Source organism: Anolis carolinensis, chromosome 1, assembly GCF_035594765.1.
Source record: "Anolis carolinensis isolate JA03-04 chromosome 1, rAnoCar3.1.pri, whole genome shotgun sequence".
Lineage (NCBI taxonomy): Eukaryota > Metazoa > Chordata > Lepidosauria > Squamata > Dactyloidae > Anolis > Anolis carolinensis.
The window spans coordinates 238,596,406-238,619,380 of NC_085841.1; the positions used below are offsets into that span (position 1 = coordinate 238,596,406).

General features: G+C 42.5%; 2 protein-coding genes across 2 annotated transcripts in view; one reads left to right on the top strand and one right to left on the bottom strand.

Annotated features, from left to right (window-relative positions):
* Nucleotides 1–5,808: 5,808 nt before the first annotated feature.
* aip (aryl hydrocarbon receptor interacting protein) lies at nt 5,809–18,352 on the top strand. The gene is made up of 6 exons (XM_003214979.4): nt 5,809–5,985; nt 8,092–8,271; nt 9,346–9,534; nt 10,085–10,261; nt 12,716–12,857; nt 13,750–18,352. Exons 1-6 carry the CDS (start codon nt 5,887–5,889, stop codon nt 13,953–13,955), a joined length of 993 nt encoding a protein of 330 aa, XP_003215027.2. The 5' UTR covers nt 5,809–5,886; the 3' UTR covers nt 13,956–18,352.
* A 418-nt stretch (nt 18,353–18,770) lies between these two features.
* LOC100560499 (unconventional myosin-X) overlaps nt 18,771–22,975 on the bottom strand; it is a 120,491-nt gene continuing 116,286 nt past the window's right edge. Inside the window, exons 40-41 of the mRNA XM_008111784.3 lie at nt 22,558–22,749; nt 18,771–21,151 (exon numbers count right to left, since the gene is read on the bottom strand). Coding sequence (XP_008109991.2) covers nt 21,038–21,151; nt 22,558–22,749 — 306 coding nt within the window. The 3' untranslated portion in view covers nt 18,771–21,037. The remainder of the gene's footprint in view (nt 21,152–22,557; nt 22,750–22,975) is intronic.

Sequence of the window (22,975 nt, forward strand, 5' to 3'; positions counted from 1 at the left end):
TTGATCTGGAATAGGAAATCTAGTTAGAGGAGCAGAGTTATTCCATCGCTTCTAGAACTAATCTTTGCTGTAAAGATAGGGAAGGAAAGAGTTTCTCCTTCTAATATAGGCAGCGTGATTAGGGTATAGTGGTTTTATAATCACTTTTGCCTTCTGGAACCAGGGATAATTCTGCAACTAAAACCTATGGAAATTTGTTTCATTTTCTGCAACTTTAAGATCTGTGCCAGGTTTACAACCTTGTATGAATAAACATCCTTTTTTGAAGTTATCCAGACTCAGTCGTTCAATATCTATAGGACAGCTTATAGGGATTTGCAGTTCGCCCGGATAAAGGACAGCACGTTTCAGTTTTATAGTTTTTTATTGTCCGGCGGACGGCACATAAAGTTCTCTTTTTGTATCAGGTCTATGGGATTGTGACACCGCATAGAGAGACTGTCTCTTTTTAATGTCTGGATTCTGGACAATTCTTGAAGAAATATAAGTGCTTTATAAGCATTTATGAATCAGAGTGGCATAATGTTTTGAGCATTGGACTAGGCCTGTGGGAAGCCAGGCTTTAAATCCTTATCTGGCCACAGAAAGTAACATTCTTCCAGGCTGCAGGGAAGGCAATGGCAACCAACTCCTGAATTAATCTTGCCAAGAAACCCCTAGGAGATGGTTGCCATAAGGCAGAGTTGACATAGCAACCAACGTGTGTTTAAATAACAATCTATATATATAAAAGAGTGATGGCATCAGGGCAGTGGACAAAACAACAAAAGTACAGGCCCCACAACCTCGAAATTTGACAACACAACCCATCATCCATGCCTCCAGGTTGATACAACAAAAAGAAAAGAAAAATAAAGTCCTAATTAGAGGGAGAGCAATAATTTTTTTATCCAATTGCTGCCAGTTTAGAGGGCTAATCTCTGCCCACTTGGTTGCCTAGCAACCAGCCAAGGGACAGCCAGGCTTCAGTTAGGCTACAGGCAGATTTAGGCCTCATTTTATCCAGCTGTGAAGAAGGGGCCTCATATAATCCAGTTCTAAGCAGATAATATAAGATTATCAATATACAGTAGAGTCTCACTTATCCAACATAAACAGGCCGGCAGGATAAGTGAATATGTTGGATAATAAGAAGGGATTCAGGAAAAGCCGATTAAACATCAAATTAGGTAATCGTTTTACAAATTAAGCACCAAAACATCATGTTATACAACAAATTTGACAGAAAAAGTAGTTCCATGCGCAGTAATGCTATGTAGTAATTACAGTAGAGTCTCACTTATCCAACACTCGCTTATCCAATGTTCTGGATTATCCAATGCATTTTTGTAGTCAATGCTTTCAATATATCGTGATATTTTGGTGCTAAATTCATAAATACAGTAATTACTACATAGCATTACTGTGTATTGAACTACTTTTTCTGCCAAATTTGTTGTCTAAGATGATATTTTGGTGCTTCATTTGTAAAATCATAACCTAATTTGATGTTTAATAGGCTTATCCTTAATGCCTCCTTATTATCCAACATATTCGCTTATCCAATATTCTGCCAGCCTGTTTATGTTGGATAAGTGAGACTCTACTGTACTGTATTTACAAATTTACCACTACAATATCACAATGAATTTAAAACACTGACTACAAAAACATTGATTATGAAAAGGCAGACTGCGTTGGATAATCCAGAACATTATATAAGTGAATGTTGGATAAGTGAGATTCTACTTTAATATGAAATAATTACTGGGATAGAATAATGCAGAACAATATAATCTCTAAAACCAGGACAGTAAATAAACAGGGGAATTCCACACAGGAAACAATCAGGGCCAGCTAACACCTCCCAACAAAGTATTCCCATCATCAAAGTCTGGCAAATCCTCTGTTTCCTCAGGGCCACAGACAGTAGACGCACATAAAATATTGCAAACAACACCACTCTGAAAACAAGGGAATTCCAGACAAGAAAGAATCAGGGCCAGCTAACACCTCCCAACAAAAAATTCACTCAGGGAGGAAGCAGCCAGGCTTTAAAGCTGCAAGGCCATTACATCCTAATCATTTTTCCTAATTGCAGCATTCATACTTGCCTCCAACAAACAAAAAAAACCAATCAGAAATATTGTATATTCACAACCTTTAGGAAATAATATCCCCTGATGGCGCAGCGTGTTAAAGCGCTGAGCTGCTGAACTTCTGGACCGAAAGGCTGCAGGTTTGAATTGGGGGAGCGGAGAGAGCCCCCACTGTTAGCCCCAGCTTCTGCCAACCCAGAAGTTCAAAAACATGCAAATGTGAGTGCATCAATAGGTACTGCTCTGGCGGGAAGGTAACGCCGCTCCATGCAGTCATCCCACATGACCTTGGAGGAGTCTATGGACAACGCTGGCTCTTCGGCTTAGAAATGGAGATGAGCACCAACACTCTGAGTCAGACATAACTGGACTTAATGTCAGGGGAAAACGTTTACCCTTTACCTTAACTACCACTAGTTCCTCAATACTTTATTTCCCATACCACCATATTTTGCCACAGCAACGCGTGGCCGGGCACAGCTAGTAGCTATATAAATAAGTAATATTTCTGATTTAAAAGAAAACCCACAAAAATAATAATAGCACAAAAAGAGATATAGTACATCAAGTTAAGATGGCTATAGAGACAGTACCTGACATACAAACATCAGATTTACAAACGACTCCAAATTAAGAACCCGGGGGGGGGGGGGGGACAACAGGAAGTGAAAGAAATCTGTTTCTTGGAAGGGAAATCCACTCCTGGAAAAGTTATCATGGGATAAGGGGTCTCCACTGATGCTTTATCACCAGTCCTTGTTTTCACAAGCCACATTTTTCAAAATCCAATGATCACAGAGACAGAAAGTGAGGTGAAATCTTCTGAACAGGACCACAGACAGCAAAACAAATACTGCAGGGATATTAACCCTTCCCTATGCTATCCAAAACTGGAGTTACACTTAAAAGATGTCCCTGTTCCGACAAACAAATTCAACAAACCTACAGAACCTATCTTGGGGACTCCTGTGTATAGTTTTGGATTGTGTGCCTTCTAGGGCTATCATTTGAAGGGAAAAATAGAACACGTGCAGAATTTTTTCATTGGTAATTCTTGGAGTCCTCTTTCTCAAAACACCATCATTCTTTGATAAGTCTGCCTTTATTACAATTTGTAAGGTTGAGGCTGGACCACAAACAGAGGTCTGGGGGAAATAAATAATATTTATCCCCCTTTCTTCTGCTGGGATGAACTGTATTTAGTAAAAGTATGTATAACTTGTTTGCACAGGGCTCCTCAATATGTTCAATAAAATTAAGCCACATCACAGATTCACTTCGGACCAATTCCATTTCACTCTGGAACACTTTTAAAACTAACCTGCTATTTCGCTTTTCGCCGCAATGGCTCCAGTTCCCCTCCTGACAGATGAATTTGCAGATGAATTTGCACTCTACTGAGTATACTATTGCTGTTGTGAAGATGGATAGCAGATGAATTTGCTCCCTTTTATGAATGAGTTGCCTTTTTATGAATGAGCATGGGCAATGCGATCTGAAATGTCCTTTTGCGCCTTCCCATTCACTTCCCCTTCCTATGAACTTTTTAGATATCAGGGACCTCCTTTTCCCCTTTCCTTCATGAACCCTTTGTATCCCTTGCATTGTCTCCCAGTTCTAGGGGAACCCCAAAAAACCTTTTGCCTGCTGGGCTGCTAGGGAGCTTCTGGGATCCCTTTCATTGTCCCGCATGGAAAACACAGGGGAGATCGGAGCCCCCTGAAAGCCCCATGGATATAACCTGTGTTTGTCTCCCAACATAATAAGGATGCTGGATCTCATGTTTCTCCCCTATTGTGAGTCCCATATGTGTCTCCTACCAATTTTATATTATTATTATTATTATTATTATTATTATTATTATTATTATTAATGATATCTTGCCCCTTATAAAATGAAGCACGGTGACCCTGATGTGAACTTTTGGCCAGCATACCATCCTGATGTGGGTGCCACCAGCCTGTCTCAGGCCATATCCTACCGCAATGGACTTCATTTGGAAATAACACAATGGACTCTTTTCTTAAGCCTCAGAGGGCAAAGCCAGACCACTTAAGAATGGAGCAACCTTTGGACATTCCAACCACTCCACATAAATGACTTATCTCCTCTGTGAGGAGGCAAGGATAGGCCACAGTTGTCAAGACAATGCCATTTCCCTTACTTGGACTCTGAATCATTTAATCTCATGAAGACTGCCGACGCTGCTGCCCTTTTGGACAATGGAACTGACATCTAGGTGTCAGACCCCTATTCAAGGGACTTGTTAGTTCAATCAGTGTATCAGTAAGCCAGGGCTGGCTAGCAGGGCCCTGGGGCTCTCGCTGGACCGCTTGAAAATAGACCCAGTATAGGGTCACTCATTAATTCTTTCATCAACATATGATTGCCTTTGTTTCTCCTGCTGCTGTGCTTCCATCTCCCCAATTGGCCAGCCAGGGAGAGACCCCAGAAGCGGGGCTCGCACTCTCATTGGTTGAGGTGTGCAAGCCCCCAGATTGTTCCCCCTGGCTTCTGACATCAGGGATTCCCCTGACCAATCAGCATGAAGCCGGTCAGGTGGGCGTGAGCGGGAAATTCAAAATGCAAAAAGTATAAAATGTGGATTTTCTTGTATAATGGTATGTCGGTTCTTCTTGCAACTTATTGCAACCGTCATCCTGCTCCAGCTGGATCAGAATAAACCCGGTGGTCTTTACTTCAAACTTGGTGAACCTTTTTATTGGGGAATAGGGAAATCTTTATTTGCTTCTCACAAGCTCGCCAGTTGTCGCACAACCCTCCTTTTGGGGTCTTGTGCTGGTCTTCATTTCTAGTGAGACTCTCAAATCTTTGATCTCCTTATCAGCAGTGGGAGTCCAAAATACCTGGAGGGCCAAAGTTTGCCCATGCCTGCTCTAAAGGCTATAGCACTATCCCATTTTCATTGGTTTGGGGTACATCTACACAGTAGAATTAATGCAGTTTGACACCACTTTAACTGCCATGGCTCTGTGCTATGGAATCTTGTGGGTTGTAGTCTCTGCTAAAACTCCCAGGATTCCATAGAATTACGCCATGCCAGTTAAACTGGGATCAAACTACATCAATTCTATAGTGTTGATGTATCCATAGTTCTGTCCAATGGAAACCTCGGATTTGTAGTTTAGACTTGGCAACCAAAGAGCTCTGGCGCCTCTGAGCGAACAACAAATCTCAGGATCCCATAGGATTATTGCCACAGCAGATTTAGGTGGGATATGGTGCTACAATGGAGCCCCGGTGGCGCAGTGTGTTAAAGCACTGAGCTGCTGAACTTGCAGACCGAAAGGTCCCAGGTTCAAATCCAGGGAGTGGAGTAAGCGGCCGCTGTTAGCTCCAGCTTCTGCCAACCTAGCAGTTCGAAAACATGCCAATGTGAGTAAATCAATAGGTACCGCTCCGGCGGGAAGGTAAGGGCGCTCCATGCAGTCATGCCGGCCACATGATCTTGGAGGTGTCTACGGACAATGCCAGCTCTTCGGCTTAGAAATGGAGATGAGCACCAACCCCCAGAGTCAGACATGACTGGACTTAACGTCAGGGGAAACCTTTACCTTATGGTGCTACAATAATTTGGACGCCCCCCCCCCCCCGCCCCCCAAGCTATCCAGTTCAAAGCCTTCCATCAAACGCTACCCCCCTCCCCGAGTTTCCACGAAAGCTCCCGAACTATAACAATCCGCCCGAAGGCGGATACGGAAATGACCGAACACATCCGGAAATAGCCGAAGCGGTCATCTGTGAGCAATCGAAGCGTACGAAGCCGAATTCCAGCGGGGGAGCCATCATGGCGGACGTAATCGAGCAGCTCCGAGCAGATGGGATCGAGAAGCGGGTGGTGCGGGAAGGCAGTGGGCCACTGTCCGACTACCAGGATGGCACCAAGGTAAAAAAAACGGGTTCATTTTTTTTTCTCGGCAAGGAGATAACGGAACAGGGCGGAGGAGGACAAACACGCATGCGCAAGTCAAAACGGCGGCGCAAACTAGAGCGAATTGCGCAGGCGCAAAAGCGATTGTGGGCGGGGGTGAGACAGGCCAGGCTCGAGCAAGGCAATTGAGTGTGCTGTCTAGATTGTGATTGGTCGAGAGCTCTACTATCGGTGCCACTCAAGAGGATAGGCCTCTCTTTGTAGACCACGCCTACAAAATGGGTTGCTATGGTTACGGGAATGAGGAGGGTCGAGATGACGTCGGGCCCCTCAAGATTACTTCCTTCTCGTTGCCTTCCATTTCATAAATTTACTTGTTTTTTTATGAAGGTAGCTGATTTTTGACGGACTGCTAGCCGCGTCCAGTGTCGTCTTCAACAGTCTTCGGTCGGCTTTTAAGGCCTCCTCACACTACGCTGTTATAGCGTTCTTGTTCCACTCTTACTGCCATGGCAACGTTCTACGGAATTATGCGGGTTGTAGTTTAGTGGGAGCTCCTTCACGCCACTTGAACTGCCATGGCACAATGCTGTGGCGTCATGGGGAGGTTAGTTTTACAAGGACTTGAGTCTTGTCTGCCAAAGGAGTGCTGGTGCCTCACTAAACTACAAATCCCAGGGTTCCATAGTCATGGCAGTTCAAGTGGTGTCAAACTGTATTAATTCTACAGTGTAGATGCACCCCTGGACTGCAGTTTATGTTAGAAGTTGTGATCATGAAACTGTGATAGCTGCAACTGATTCAGTGTCTACTTCCCATTCTTCAGTTGAAAAGGCTCCCAAAACAATTTACAGAAAAAATAAAAACAATGCAGTTCTTGGTTTGCTGTAAGTTTTCCGGGCTGTATGGTCATGTTCCAGAAGCATTCTCTCCTGACGTTTTGCCCACATCTATGGAAGGCATCCTCAGAGGTTGTGAGGTCTGTTGGAAACTAGGCAAGTGGGGTTTATATATCTGTGGAATATTCAGGGTGTCTGCCTGAGGCAAGAGTGAATGTTGCAATTGGCTAGCTTGATAATAATAATAATAATAATAATAATAATAATAATAATAATAATAACTACTTTATTTTTGTACCCTGCCTCCATCTCCCCAAAGGGACTTGGGGAGGCTTACATATTGCACAAGAACAATGCATAAAATAAACACACAGTACAATACAAAATAAAACAACAATTTGAACTCAGAATAACACCCAGTAAACTATAGTGTCATCTGTCCTAAAAACATGGCCCACTGTAAAGAAGAAGAAAGGAAAGGGAGGGCGTTCCAAAGCTGGGGGGGGGCACCACCCTTTCTTGTTCCCATCATCTGTTCTTGTGATGGTGGCGGGACCACGAGAAGGGCCTCCCCGGCAAATCTTAACGCTCATGCATGTACATGGGGGGATGCAGTCGTGAAGATAGGCAGGGCCCAAACCATTTAGCATTGAATAGCTTTGTGGCTTCAAAGCCTGGCTGCTTCCTGTCGGGGGGAATCCTTTCTTGGGAGGTGTTAGCTGGCCCTGATTTTTTCTTGTCTGGAATTCCCACGTGGACAATTTCAATGGAAAGGAGGAAACCATGAAAATGAATAAAATCTGGCTACTAGTATTTAAAAAACTCTAATATCATGGCAGTAAATTAAGAATATCAGAAGACGGGAATTCCAGACAAGAAATAATCAGGGCCAGTTAACACCTCCCAACAGAGGATTCCCCTAAGCAGGAAGCAGCCAGCCTTTAATGGTTTATTGAACTATAGCTCCTAGAATTTCTCAAACTGTATGACTGTAATTTCAGTTCCCAAATGTTATCCCACTTGCTTATTGGGCCTTTACACATATCTGTGGTCTATCTTGGTCAAACCACCTGTTTGTTAGATGGAGCAAGTCATCTTTTAGCTGCATATTCGGATACTTTGGCATCACATTGACCATCAGATTGGATATTGGATTAATACCTCTGCCAGTGGAACAATGAATTCACGCCAGTTTCTATTTACTGCATACCATCTTCACTCTTCTTCCTCTGGGTGTTTGCAGAGGCCTTATTCTATAGCTCTGCTTCCTGACCTTTTTCAGGCTACCTTCCACTACCGCACTCTGCTCTGCAGTACGGACGAGGAAGTACTGGATGACAGTCGTACAAGGGGCAAACCTATGGAGCTCATTATTGGCAAGAAGTTCAAGCTGCCTGTCTGGGAGACCATCCTGTGCACTATGCGGGAGGGAGAGATGGCCGAGTTCTTGTGTGACACCAAGGTAATCCCCATTAAGGCTATGTCATCATTGATCATTGAATGTGTAAAGCGCATTGGATGGAATTTGAGAAAGCCTCTAAAATCCTTGATTCTTCTGATAGCTCCCTGGATATCTGGGCATTAGTGGGTCATGGTACCCCATCTGCAAAATGAGAATTTCTTATCTTTTTGAAAATGGTGTCCACATCTGAAGTGCTTTGTAAATGTATTTATTTGGTATTTATTTACTACCTCCATCATAAAAGCACTCAGCTTCCATGTAACTTCTCAGAGTGTAGAAATCAGAGGATATTGTATCAAACATAGGATTCATCAGCTTCTAAATGTTATGTCATTTTTTAATGTTACAAATAGTAAATTTCTTGTTTACCCCCTTCCAGATGCCTTAATAACAATAAAAGTGTACAGTCCCTGGTGAGACTTCAGAATCTATAGGAAGAATGGTTTTGCAGATTTTCTGAAGGGGGTTCTTAACTGTGTTTCTATTGTTACCTTTTTAGGATTTATAGCTGCATAATAAAAATATGCTAAAGCAATACAAAGTTTTATTTTTATACCGTTCAGAGAATGTAGCTTTTGAGGGGGTGATTCTGCTGTGATGTTGCAGAATCCTTTCCAGAGTTTTCTGAAATGATTTTTAGATACAGGAACCCTATCAAACTATACTTAGCATTTATACATTTACACATTTACTGGAGTTAGAAGCATAGAATCCCCACAAATGTGAATAAATTGTGAATAAAAATGTTATTTTCATTATCGAGAGAACATCTCTAGGAATCTCTAGGTTCATGAACACAACTCAACGGTCAACTTACACCAGAAGCTGACCCTGAAATCTCACCAAGGAATCTCTAGGTCCTTTGCATGACTCTGTGACCGGATTCCTGCAGAAATTGGCCATATAATTGCACTGTAGCATCTAGATATTCCTAGAGATAACATTTTAATTATATCTGTGAATAATCCAATCCATAAAAGTTGAACCCACAAATGTGGAAGACTAGCAGTAGGTACCCCAGATTCTCCTCCTGCAATAACAATGATTTTGTAATTTTTTACTGTCTCCTTGTAGCATGTGGTCTTGTACCCAATGGTGTCAAAGAGCTTGAGGAATATTGCAGCTGGGAAGGATCCACTGGAGGGGCAAAGACAGTGCTGTGGTATTGCTCAAATGCATGAGCATCACTCTCTGGGCTACCCAGACCTTGATGAGCTTCAGCAGAATCCCCAGCCTCTCATCTTTGCCATTGAGATGCTCAAGGTGAGAGGGAAGGAAAGGCAATGTCTTGTGGGATAGAAAGCCTCCGATGGGTGATGGGCCTTGGGAGTTTGTTTGGTTATTTGGGTTGTATGACAGTGCCACAGAAGAGGAGATGGCAATTTTTTTAGAATCATAGAATCGTAGAGTTGGAAGAGACCTTACGGGCCATCCAGTCCAATCCCCTGCAAGAAGCAGGAAAATCTCATTCAAAACACTCCCGACAGATGGCCATTTGGCTGAATTTAGCCTGTCTTGTTCTCTGCATGTTTTTCTTGATGTCAGTGCAAGAGAAGATTTAGTTAGCCTTTTGAAGGATTGCATTGCAGGAAGAAAGGGAGCATATATTCTATCTTTGAACAAGGAGGTGAGAACCTTCATGTTCCTTCTCATTTCTTGAACCTGTTCCTGACACTACTTCTGTGTTGTGGCCTGGGGTGGTCAGGATGGAAAGTCAGACTAGTTTTTTCAGTGCTCCAGTGGAATTGTGTGGGGCATTTATGTTTTGTCTTTGTGATCTATCCCAACATGTGTTGCTGTTGTGCCTTGCCAGGTGGAAAGCCCAGGCTCATACCGTCAGGACCCTTGGGCCATGTCTGATGAGGAGAAGTTGAAGGCTGTTCCTCTGATCCACCAGGAAGGCAATGAGCTCTACAAGGAAGGCAAAGTGCAGGAGGCAGCTGCCAAATACTATGATGCCATCGCTTGCCTCAAGAACCTGCAAATGAAGGTGATTGAAGACATGTCTGCTGCAGCAACTTTTTGCTGTAACTTCACTTTTGTCTGTGCATTGTGGGAGAAATACAAAATGAGATGGAGGGTAGTGAATTTGGCATAAGCAAGGCCCCTACCTTGTAGTTGTTGTGCTTGTTACTTCAAGGAGAACACTGCTTTACAACAGGAAAATGTATCTTTACAAGAAATGTCTGGCATTGTCTAGACTGATTATGAATTTTCCTGCAATTTGAATGGAACAAAAGTTTGAGTAGTAGTACCAATAGTCCTCAAATTTGTATCATAGAAATCTGCATTCAGAATGGATACAAAACATGATTTGAGGGGGCAGGTTTTGGGATATCAATTTAAATTGGTCTATACATGTGCATTTTAGAATAAAAGCATAATAGAAATCCAAGGTGTTTGGAAAGTATCTAAAAGAATGGATAGATCAAGTCCAAAATATTATTACAATCTTTCTTTCAATCCTCTGATCTTCAGACGATGTTTATCGCTAGCCTTGCTCTTTTGGAAGATGTTTGCCAAGTCATATAAGCCATTCTTTCTTAACTCTGATTCTGCCTTTCCCAGCTGATGGACTGTGATTGTAACCATCCCTGACCAGTGGAAGCAGATGGAAGTTGTCTTTACAGTTATCTAGAGGTTTCAGTTTGGGAAAGTCTGCTCTAGTGCTTATAATTTGCCTCCAAGCTGAGACAGTGATCACTGGTTTGAAAGAGTAGCACCTTTCCTCACACTTCCAGTGCTATGATGTGATATGAGGAACAGTTAGTCTTCTCTGTTCTCCAAATTTCTGACAAAGTTAAGAAGCCCACCCTCCCTCTGTAATGGGCTATTGCAAAGTATTGTCTAGCTTGGTATCTTCTGTGTTCTGGGAGCTAATATATATATATTATATTTATATTACATCATTTCTACCCCGCCCTTCTCACCCATCAGGGGACTCAGGGCGGCTTACAATATACATCGGAAACACAGTTAAAAATCATCCAAGATTAAAAATTACAATAAAAATTAAAATATAAATTAAAAACCAGCATAATTATACATCTAAATATACATTTCAGGCGCATTTTTCATGTCCAGGTGGGGGTCTGTCAATGAGTCATATATTCATATTGCAATTCTGCTGTTACTCATGCTCAAATGCCTGCTCCCATAACTAGGTTTTTGTTCTTTTTCGGAAGGACAGGAGGGAGGGAGCTTCCCTAATTTCGTTTGGGAGGGCGTTCCATAGGCGGGGGGCCACCACTGAAAAGGCCCTGTCCCTCGTCCCCGCCAGCCGCACCTATGAGGCTGGCGGGACCGAGAGCAGGGCCTCCCCGGAGGATCTCAAATTCCGTGATGGGATATAGCGGGAGACACGTTCGGACAGGTAAGCTGGGCCGGAACCGTTTAGCGCTTTATAGGCTAAAGCCAGCACTTTGAATTGTGCTCGGTAGCAAATCGGCAGCCAGTGGAGCTGACGTAACAGAGGAGTAGTACGCTCCCTGTACGTTGCTCCAGTTAACAGCCTGGCAGCCTCCCGTTGGACTAGTTGAAGCTTCCGAACAGTCTTCAAAGGCAGCCCCACGTAGAGTGCGTTGCAGTAATCTAGTCGGGATGTAACAAGAGCGTGGACCACCGTGGCCAAGTCCGGCTTCCCAAGGTACGGTCGCAGCTGGCGCACAAGTTTTAATTGTGCAAAGGCTCCCCTAGCCACCGCCGAGACCTGGGGCTCCAGGCTCAACGATGAGTCTAGGATCACCCCCAGACTGCGCACCTGCGCCTTCAGGGGGAGTGTGACCCCATCCAGCACAGCACACAGCTAAAGTGCTCTCATGACTAAACTCCACTTTTGCAAAGGTTAGGGGTGAAGTACTTTTGCCAAAGTAGAAAATTTGAATTTTTCAAAAAAAATATATATACATTTTTTTACGCACTTCTCTAGGAATCTCTAGGTCCTCCAGTGTGACTTTCTAGTATGGTAAAATCTACGAATAATAACCTGCAAATATGGATGGCTGACTGTAGACATGATAACAGCAGAGCTGTGTACAATCAGAATTGTGTCCCCTTCTGTTTTCTAAACCTCATAGTCTATACTTCATATTCCCTACCCCCCTGTGCCAAAACATTTCTTAAAAGTATATTCTAATTTTAATGCTTGTTAGAGGGGGAAAATGTCAAAGGAATGGGTGGAGAGGGCCTATTTCCACCTTGTGCTATAAATCCTGTCTTGCAACTCCTGGCCTTCTTCATCCCAGTGTCCATTTAGGAGTGAATTGGAAAGGCTTTGTTTAGCCCTGCTGCTATGACAGCTGCTTTTCATAGAATCATAAAGTTGGAAGAAACTGCAAGAGCCACTTTTGCCCTGTGGCAATCTCCCTCTGCCTGTGCAGATAGGGAACTCCTTGGAGTCGTCTGTGTTTGCCTCACCCTACTCCTCTCCTCTCCCAAACCACAGGAACAGCCAGGGTCCCCTGACTGGATACAGCTGGACCAACAGATCACCCCTTTGCTGCTGAATTACTGCCAGTGTAAACTGCTGAATCATGAATATTATGAAGTGCTGGATCACTGTTCTTCCATTCTCAACAAGTATGAAGGTAAGGGGTCTCATTTGTCAGTGTAGACCCTGAAATTCCTGTAGAAAGAAAAAGGGAACAGGGAGTTGTGGAACTATGTTAATCTATCAAGGCTCCAGTGTTTGATTAGGAGGGAGACTGTGTAAGGGCAGAGGAGAATTATTGTAGTCGAAGAGTCCAAACAGTAGACAGCATATCTGGGGCCGGGCTGTGGCGCAGCTGGCTAGTAACCAGCTGCTATAAATCACTACTGACCGAGAGGTCATGAGTTCGAAGCCCGGGTCGGGTTAAGCCTCTGACCATCAATAGCCCCGGCTTGCTGTTGACCTATGCAGCCCCGAAAGACAGTTGCATCTGTCAATTAGGGAAATTTAGGGACGCTTTATGCGGGAGGCTAATTTACAACACCATAAAACTGCCAGCAAAACACGAGGAAAGGAATGCGGAAGTACAGCCACTACTGGATGGTGAAGCAACAGCTCCCCCTGTGGCCGGAATCGTGAAGCTGGAAAAATGTTAAAAATGCCTTTGAGTCTGTCTAATGTATGTTGTTTGTCTGTTGGCATTGAATGTTTGCCATATATGTGTTCATTGTAATCTACCCTGAGTCCCCTTCGGGGTGAGAAGGGCGGAATATAAATACTGTAAATAAATAAATAAATAAATATCTAGCTCTGAGGTTGATTCATGATGGAGATTCGAAAATTTACTTTTTGGCAGGTATCACTCTTAGAATTCTCTAGCCAATGTAACCAATGTAATGTTCTGGAAATTCTAGGAGTTGTAGTAAAGAAATTGTCAAGTGCTAATCCAAGTTGAAAATGGGATTGATGGTGATGGTGCTTTTCAGAATCTGTGTTACCTGCCTGTTCAGTGCTCTACTTGAAATCCTTTTTGTGTCCCCCTCCCTCAGATAACGTCAAGGCCTACTTCAAGAGAGCCAAGGCACATGCAGCTGTCTGGAATGCAGTTGAAGCTCAGGCTGACTTTGCTAAGGTCTTGCAGCTTGACCCATCCCTGGGCCCGGTGGTCACCCGGGAACTTCGCAACCTGGAGACCCGCTTGCGTGAGAAAGACAATGAGGACAAAATCCGCTTCAAAGGCATTTTCTCTCAGTAGCTGCTGTGCCAACCTTTGCTGCCACCCCTGCCCTCAGATGAGAGAGCTCAAGCTTTGCCCCTAGTGCTCCTGGTGAAGGCAGCATAAATGGGATTGTGTGGCTCTCTCATGGGGCTGGTAGGTCTCTACCCTCAACACAGCTCTTGAAGCAAGGGTGTCGTCCTTTCTTGTCAACCATGTGTCATCTCTGTATGAATGCCACCCTCTGCGACTGCCAAAGCAAGTGGGACAGGACAAGGAAGACTTTCTAATTCTCTGGGCCAAAGTATGTAAAGCTTGCCAAGAGGGTAGCTACCAAATTTAACACCAGCCTCCCTGCAACCCCTGGAATTGGTTGTTTTTTTTGGTTTGCTATACAGGTGCCTTTTCCCCTCCTGCTCATTGTGAAGGAAGTTTGCTTCCTGAGCTGGTTCGGTGTCTTTAGGGCTGCCTGAGGATGCTGGCTGTGGGGTTTGAGTCTGGTTGTGCTGTCTGGGATCAGGTGGGGCCCGATTTCCATCATAGCACTGTGTGTGTCTCAGGTCTAAGGTCCCAACTGAAGAGAGAGAAAGTAACCTTTATTGCATGATGAGAGCTGCATGAGCATATTTGCCCCTTGCCTCTCCTGGGTGTATGGTAGTGCATTGCTTCTGCCTGCGTATACACTTGCTATATTGTCCTTTTTGCTGGCTCCTTATTTTACTTCGGTTTGTAGGATTATGTATTTGAACCCACATATGGAGAACCTTTGCTAGTGTCTGTGATGGGTATATGGTTGAGTAGAATTCAGCACATTTTCTCCAAGGAAGGTGAACTCTTGAGCAAATGAAATGTCTCCTTTAGTAAATGAAATGTGGCTACTTGTGCTGATATCCAGGAGGATATTTTAAGAGAAAACTTCTTCAGCATGCCCTAATGTTGCTTAAAGTTTGTTTCAAGCTTGTTGAGATGCAAATATCAACACTGGAAGTCAGTGCTGTATTTCTTCTACTGCTGTATCTACCAAAAAGAAACCTCTTTGGGTTCACCTTCTGACACTACTTTGGACTTTTGGTATATTGGTTAGTAGGGGAGAGAGAGAGTCCTGAGCATTAGGTTTTCTGACAGAGTGCACATCCTGAAAGGTGATGTCAGATAACCTAACGATTATCATATATATATGCGGAGTTTGTTTCCAAGAGGTACCAAATCCAAAAGAAAAATGAGTTATAGGTGTCATCAAAACTATCAAAATGTATAAAATAGCTTTGGCATCAGAAAATGGCATGTTATAGCAAAAGCACATATCCTCAGCACTTCTTTTTTTGATTCCTGTAAAAGTTGTTCAGATGGATTTGGTACCTTTTCGAAACAAGCTCCATATATTTGAGGAGCTTCCTCCACAGTATATTATGATAGCATTCTCGTCTGGATTTTGTGGCTCTCTTTTTGGCTTTTGACATCTTCCTAAGACTGTATCCAGGAAGACAGTGCCCAGTAGAGATACTTCCTTGCCATTAGTGGCAACCAGCAGCAAAGAGGTGTCAGTGATAGGGATCATCTCTAAAGGCACTTGCAAAACATTTCCCCAACCATGAATAGCAAAAGTTCACTAAGGATGTGTGGTATATATTAGCATAGGCTCCTGTGTGGGGCTGCCCTTTTATGTCCAGTCCTACACAAAAAAGTAGGTCTTTATCAAGGTAATGTCCACATTCATCAGCTGGATATGTCTTCTTAGGCCATCAATTTTGATAAGTTTGTGTTAGTATATGTGGAGGCAAAGCGTGATTTCATGCATGAGTTGCTCCTTATCTGACAGATCAGCTCTGTCAGAGATAATAAAATGATGAAGGGCCCATTCACATCATGCAGTTATAGCAGTGTTATTTCACTTTAACTGCTATGGTTCTATTCAATAGAATCCTGTGATCTGAAGTTTGGTTGGCGACACCAGGGGATCTCTCTGGCTGAGGATTCTAAATGTAAATTTTAGGATGCTGTAGGACAGAACCATGTCAATTAAGGTGGAATACTAGCACCATAATTCTGTAGTGTGAATGAGACTTATGTTACTGGTTTTTATTCCCCTAGACCCTACCACAGAGTTTGGGTAACTTTCAGGGCAATTTCCAGTGCTCTGCTTGGATGTTTCTTGATTTGATGTTGCACTAGTGTATATAATGCCTACACTGCTTTGGAACCAGGCAGAAGAAAGAAAAGCCGTCCTTAGCAAAATCAAAGCACTTTAAAGTCGTATGCAGAGTGATATGGAAATGGGATTGATCTGGACTAGACAGGAAAAGAAATGGAGGGATGAGGTCTAGAGGAGCTGCAAGCAACATGGTTACATGAGTCCACTGCTTTTTAGGTGTTCATGGGCAAAACACATAAATTGCTGCTCAGAGAGAGGTGGAGTGAGTAATATTAATAGGGTGGCACTGTGGTCTAGTAGTTGATAACATGAACAGATGCTCAAGTACTTTCTTTTCCTAAGCAGATTGAAATTCCCAGCTTCTTGCCAAGACTAGAAATGTAAAAAGCTCTTGTCTCCCACCTCACCTCCTCCTAAAGAACCTTCTTCCCCATGTGCTACAATTGTTGTCATTGGCCCAAGACCATTGTGGTTGTTTTCTCACTTGAAATAGCAAGCACATTTGGCCCTTTTCCCACAGGAAGTAGTTAGGTTTGGTAGGATCATGCTCCAGTTTTAGTAATATGAAGCTTGGTTACATGCAGTATCCTTTGTATAAGCATAGCTGTAGACGTTTATGCTATTAGCTTAGATTTATCATGGAAGTTGCGCAGTATGTTTGTAACTTTTATTCAGATCCATGGATTGCTTCTAAGGTAAATACAGGACTATCCCTGTATCTGTGGGATAGGCTCCCAGATTTTGCATGGATATGCAAAACTCCAGGTAATAGATAATAGTCCTTTTGAAATGAACTTCTTGCTCAAGAATACCATAGACGTGCTGGAGAGTCTAAAAATGCTTAGTGTCCATTTTCTGTCTGAAGGTGCAAGTACCAGTCCTGCAGATTAGGGGTAGCGGGGCAGGGGAGTCATACTGTAAGTTGCATTTTGTTTTTAATGTTGGACTCAGTCATGATTAAACTTTGTAGGTATTTCCGACTAGATCCACGTTCATATCTAAAAGATTTTGCTTTTCCATTTTCTTTGTGGATTACTCACATAGCTTCAGCTTGCAGCAGGTCAAACTTTTGCTCTTGATTACTTGTGCCTTTTTTGTGAAATCTGTTTTGCAGAATAAACACTGGTAGGTTCTATATCCAGGAGTCCTAGTTGTGAACAGGTATGTGTAGGTTTAGGGATAAAAGAATTATCAATGGATATCAGATCCCAACACAAAAGTGTTTTTTCTTGAGCATAAAACTGTATGAGGTCTTGAGTCTGCTTTGGGCGAATGAATACTGCCATTTACTTCCCACTTCAAACTGGATGAACCAGTTTGTTCTTCTTTATGTATCTGCAGACCCAAGAATGTATTGTCTGTCTGCAGTGTAGTCAAATCAGCATTTCCTTATCTATTTGTTTGTTCTGAGGTTTTCCTTGACAGTGTTGACTGCCTTCAGCAGATAAGTGTGCAATGCATCAGTTCAGATTTCCCTTCTCATCACCAGCACCCAGTTTTTCTGAGATGGCATGCATTGAGTGACCTGTGCAGTTGGATTTCCTATAGATGTTGGGGTACACCATGGGAAGACATCTAGCATTTGCACAGTCCTGCTTACTTGGACACTTTAGTACTTAGATGTGAACTTTTTGGAAAACACGTGCCCTTCCCAATGGTGAGGATGGATAATCCAAGTAATGATTCTTTGTCCAACCCTGTGTAGCTTTTGGACCTACTCCCTAATGTATTTGGCCTGTAATATGCCTATCCAGGGAGAGAGCTGGGGTGAACAGGGTAAGTGGGCACATGGCAGAGAATATAGTGGGCATAATCCATTATTGTTTTTGAGCTCAGGCCCAAGAGAAAAAACAGCCTTTTTATGGATTGTATCTCACTCTAGATAACCATAAAAATATTCAAAAGAAGTTCTCTTTTCAGGAAGAATAAAGGGGCAACAGTAACGCTATGCTTCGCTGTCTGTAAACAAGGCACTTCTAAGATTTTTTATTGTATGTTCTCTGGCATAAAGCTCCAATGAGGAAGCTGTTTTTCCTTGGACCATTTATATTTGTGGAGGCAGTAGTGTTCTTAGGTTACCCTTGAAGCTTATGGTGGCACCTTCACATTTTCCAGACTCCAAATGCCAGCCAGTGGCACGCCAGAAGCTTGGTTGATTAACACTTCTTAGTATAATACAGTAAAGTAATTACTTTTTGTGTTTCTATACTGCAGGTTCAAGTGTACTGTATTTTGATTGATTTTTTTGTTCTGTCAATATACTAATTAAAAACATCAAAGCCAATTGTGAACAGTTTGAAAATGTACCAATGGCCTTTATGTCCTGGAACAAAATAACTTCCTGTTTAAGAGTATAAAGAAACAGCTAGGCATAACAAAAATATGCAATATTTGCCTTCTGTTATATATGAAGGGATGAATCAAGGGTATGAATCTCAACATAGACTGAATATGAATGATAAGATTGCCACAACTTGTTCAACTAATTTTTTCTATAGGCTTCTTTTTTCCAACAAGTGTTACAAAGGTGACAGACAGTTCTTTTCAATGATAAGATGGCCTAAAACTCTTTCTTAGTGTCTTTCTGCAATGCTCTGAAGTGTGGTCAACTCTCATTTCGGCAATTATTACTTAAAAAAACATTACCCCAGGAAAGCCTGGGGTAACACAAGCAAAATCTGATAGGGAAGAACTTCAGGAAATTGGTTATGCAATCCAATAATTTATTAAACCCCCATCTTGTAAAGCCAGTTACAAATTAAACAAAAAGAATAGAAGGAAATCTGCAAGTTAATGGTAGTTACATTCCCAACTGGGTTTAAGCTGCCTGCAGCAACCCATGAGCCAGAATGTGGAAGTAGTGCAGGACCAAGGATTGGGGGGAGAGTATTAAGAAAGCTTGTCAGCATGTTGGACTAATCAGGCAGCATCATGTTTGTTCTATTGGTCTCTTCCATTTCAATTCCATAACCTAGAAAAGTAGCTCTTGCTGTCACCAAACCCTGTTTTTTAGGGCAACGTTTCCATCAAAAACGACAGAAGGATGAGATGTGAAATTTATGGCCAGCCTGGGAATATATTTATACAACATACACAGGATATTTGAGTGTAGTTTCAGCTTCACTAAAGGGATCATGAATGCATCACCAGGAATGGGACGGAATGTTCCTTACTGGGAAAACCCTTTATAGAGGATAATTTCTAGTGAAAGAACAGTTAGTTGGGTTCTAAGATGTTTGATATTTAGTGTTGCCTGATGGAAAGTTGGAAGGGATGGCAGACTACCTACTGGTGTTCTTCAGATAGAGATAACAAAGTTCAGCCCTCCAGGTGCAGGACTGCAACTGTCATCAGCCCATGGAAGACAGCTACTGATGAGGAGTGATGTGAGTTGTGCTCCAGAATCTGCTGGAGGGTCTCATTCCTCCCCTTGTTGTAGAAGCAATTGGGAATCTCTCCCAGATTTATCAAATAGAATTCAAGATGCTGAGAATGTGGGGTGTTCTTTGTTTGAAAAAACAAGTTCCTAGTCCATAAATCTAAGGGTTTGCAAGTGTGTATTGGTGGAGCAGATTTCCAAATGTAAGGACTGGGAGTTAATACTTCAATCTTAACTCTTTATCTTTTCCTGTGTCTAGCAGGATAAATTAAGCCAAAGAGGCAGCTATTCTTATTTAGCCTAAATTGTATATACATTTCATAATTTATATGAGTGGGGGAAGGGGGTTACTCCTTTACTGAATTTGGATTTTAGATTGAAAAAAAGTGCAAAACATGAAAAACCCATTCCTCTGGTTTTTGGAACTTGTAACCAAAATAGGCCAATAGCCTGTTGTCCCAAGAGCGCTTTGAACCACACAAAACACTCAATACTGGCCTTTCCAACTCAGTACCCTCCCCCATCTAACTGGAGTGGACTACAACTCCCATTGCCTTCAGGCAGCATGGCCAGCAGAAGTAATGATAGTTGTATTCCAACACATTTGGGGGGCACTGGTTGGGGAAGGCTGGACTGACATTTTATGGTTAATTGCTTCATGATGTTTTGCATCTCATGTGTGACACCAACAGTGCAGAAAAAAACAGTCTATAAAAAAGGAACAAAGATTTTAAAAACCCAAACAGTCCAAACTCCTGCAAGGAGCCATGGAAATTGAAGACAGCAGCATAGAAGTTTAAGAAAAATACCACATAAATCTGACCACAAATTTCATCCCCTGAACTGATCAGATAAAGGGAGCTTTTTACACAACGTCTTCCCCAAACATGCACCATGGGAAATTGCTCCCCTGCAAAGGGCACAGAAGCCCAGGTCCTCACACACAGCTGGGGAACCGCAAACAGCAAACCCAAAGTAACCTCTTTGCAGCCAAAATTTGAAAAACGTGATGTGATTTGGAAGCTTTTGTCATTTATCTTGAACTCCTGGGGATGGTAATACAACACAATGGCCCCACAGAGAGGTCCGCAATATAAGACTATTCAGTAGTAGCAGCAGCTCATCCCTGAGGGAACGTGACCCTCCGAAAAGAGGGCAAGCCAGTCTTTGCCAGTGGAGAGTTTGGCTACGAAGCAACTGGGAGCCTTCAGCTTAAGTTGGCATGTGGTCCAGAGTATTAAGTCTTGTCTGGCTTGTTGAAGCATAACCTCAGATACTCTCATTTCCCTGCTGTTTTTATTGCACAGAAGGTCTTAACAACCTGTAGGGAAAGGTGGGTCCAATTTTGCCCCGGCTTGGTCTTTTCCACAAACGTGAGAGCAAAGAAAAGGCCAGATGGTTGTCACTATGATTTTAGTTATGGAGCAAAACCCGCAAGTGCGGATGCTCAGCACCAGTTGCTTTTTCTTCTCTCTGAACAATATGTTAAGAGGAGGATCCGCTCTCCTTACAAAAACAATATTTGCTACAATTCTGGCTGGGATGCAACCCGTGTCTTCTCAAGGGGTTAGTTCAGCTTCCCCGACCTCATCACCTTGTCCAGATACTTGCATGGCTGTCTAGGCTGGTGGCTGATCTGACACTACAGCATTTCTTCACAATCATATTGATATAAGCTTTCATTATTTTAATAATCTCTCCGACCTGGAAAAATAAGAGGAAGAGACAATCAGAATCCTCTAGTGGTAATCCCACAGCAATCAGATGGCAGTGATTCCTGACTGTGTCCGAAGGCAGAGAAATAGGTGAGTATTGCAAAGTCAGGAGAGGAACAGTAAAACCACAAAACTAAGCTAACCCGTTAGAAAGCCGTATTAAAAGCTTTTGTTAATAATTCAAAATGGTGCCCCCAATTAATCAAACATCAGGTGTATGTTTTTTTTAAAATTAAATATAAGGAATGACAAAAATGTTTCTTTTGTTTTGGTACTGCTTTACTTGGGTAGCATTAACAAGCTATTTTGTCCTGGCTTGTTTATATAGTATATAATCACAACATGTGTGTTAGCTGATCCCGAAAGTATAAAACAAACACGGTGGGAGGCAGGCTCTCTATCAGGAGAAAAATTCCCTCTTCTCCCATGATTCCTCATCTAAGAGACACCTGCTGCAAACCAGGAAGATATGCCCTCCTCAAAAAGCAAATCAAGCATGCTCTCATTTGTTTCATTAGTCATTTTTAATCATCAGATTATTTTAAATGTGATGGGTGACCTCTTCAAATTCCATCTTAGCTAGGGACTCTCAAGATATCACTTTTTCATTCATCTCTTTATATATAGATAAAACGGTTTATGAGGGAAGATACCATTGGTAGGTACATGGGCAGGACAATCTAGCAGGACCTAGGCATGGTCTGAGATTTCCAAAACCTTGTTAGGCTCTTGCCAGCAGATAAGAAAGAAGGGTCTAGAAGTGTATATTCCTTTGTCATTTCCCTCTTTGTTTCCACTCCTTCCAGTTAGATTTTGTCAAGGTTTGTCTAAATATTCCCCCACTTTGGGGACATGGTTGAAGTCTGTAAGTGCTCTAGATCCTGCAAATTAAAGGTTCTCTTCCTCCCCTCCCCATCAGTACAGGACATTAAACACATTTGTGGTGGATGAAACTATCAATGATTATTAGTGGTGGTGGCTTGATACTACCGCTAAGAAGCAACACATGTTTGTATGCCAGTTGTTGGTGACTCAAGAAGGAGAGCCACTACTATGCTCATGTTGTCTTCAGGTTTCTCAAAGACAATTGGTGAACCACTGTGTGGTGGGTCTGTGATCTGCTCCAAGCATGGCTACTCTGATCTTATTACAACCCACACAACCCATCATTTTATACTGCCAGTCTTGCCTTAGTGCAATCTTTCTTGGAGTCACACAAAAAGTTCTTTCTCTAAACCAAGGGCAGACAATCTCTGGCCCTTCCAATGTGGTTGGTCTTCAGCTCCCTGCATTTGTCCCCATTGACTATGCTGGTTAGGGCTGCTGGGAGCCAATGACATATGGCTGGTTTCCTTTTGCCCTCCCCTGCCCTAGACCAGAATTCAGTGAGATTACCTGTGGGGTTTCGAAGTACATCTCTCTCTCATCCACGGTCAGCTTGAAGGTGTTTGGCTGGGGAGCCCCAAAGAAGACAATGTGCTCATATTGAAAAGTTTCTAGAGGCTTGGGTTCTCCCCGTTTATAAACAGAAACATTTTCTGTACTGACACTTAGCCAGAGGTCATTTGGAAAGCCGCCTTCTTTACACTGCAGAAAACAAGGGGCACAGATGAAAAAGAATTTTAGCCAAAGGCTGAAAGCAAGTAAATGAGTTCACCCCTGGCTAATCTTTGTGTAGAAGAGAGAAGTGCCATAGCTAAGGGAAAATGGTATATACTATACCATTATATATATGTATATATGTGTGTGTGTGTATATATATATATATACATATATATATATATATATATATATATATATATATATATATAGA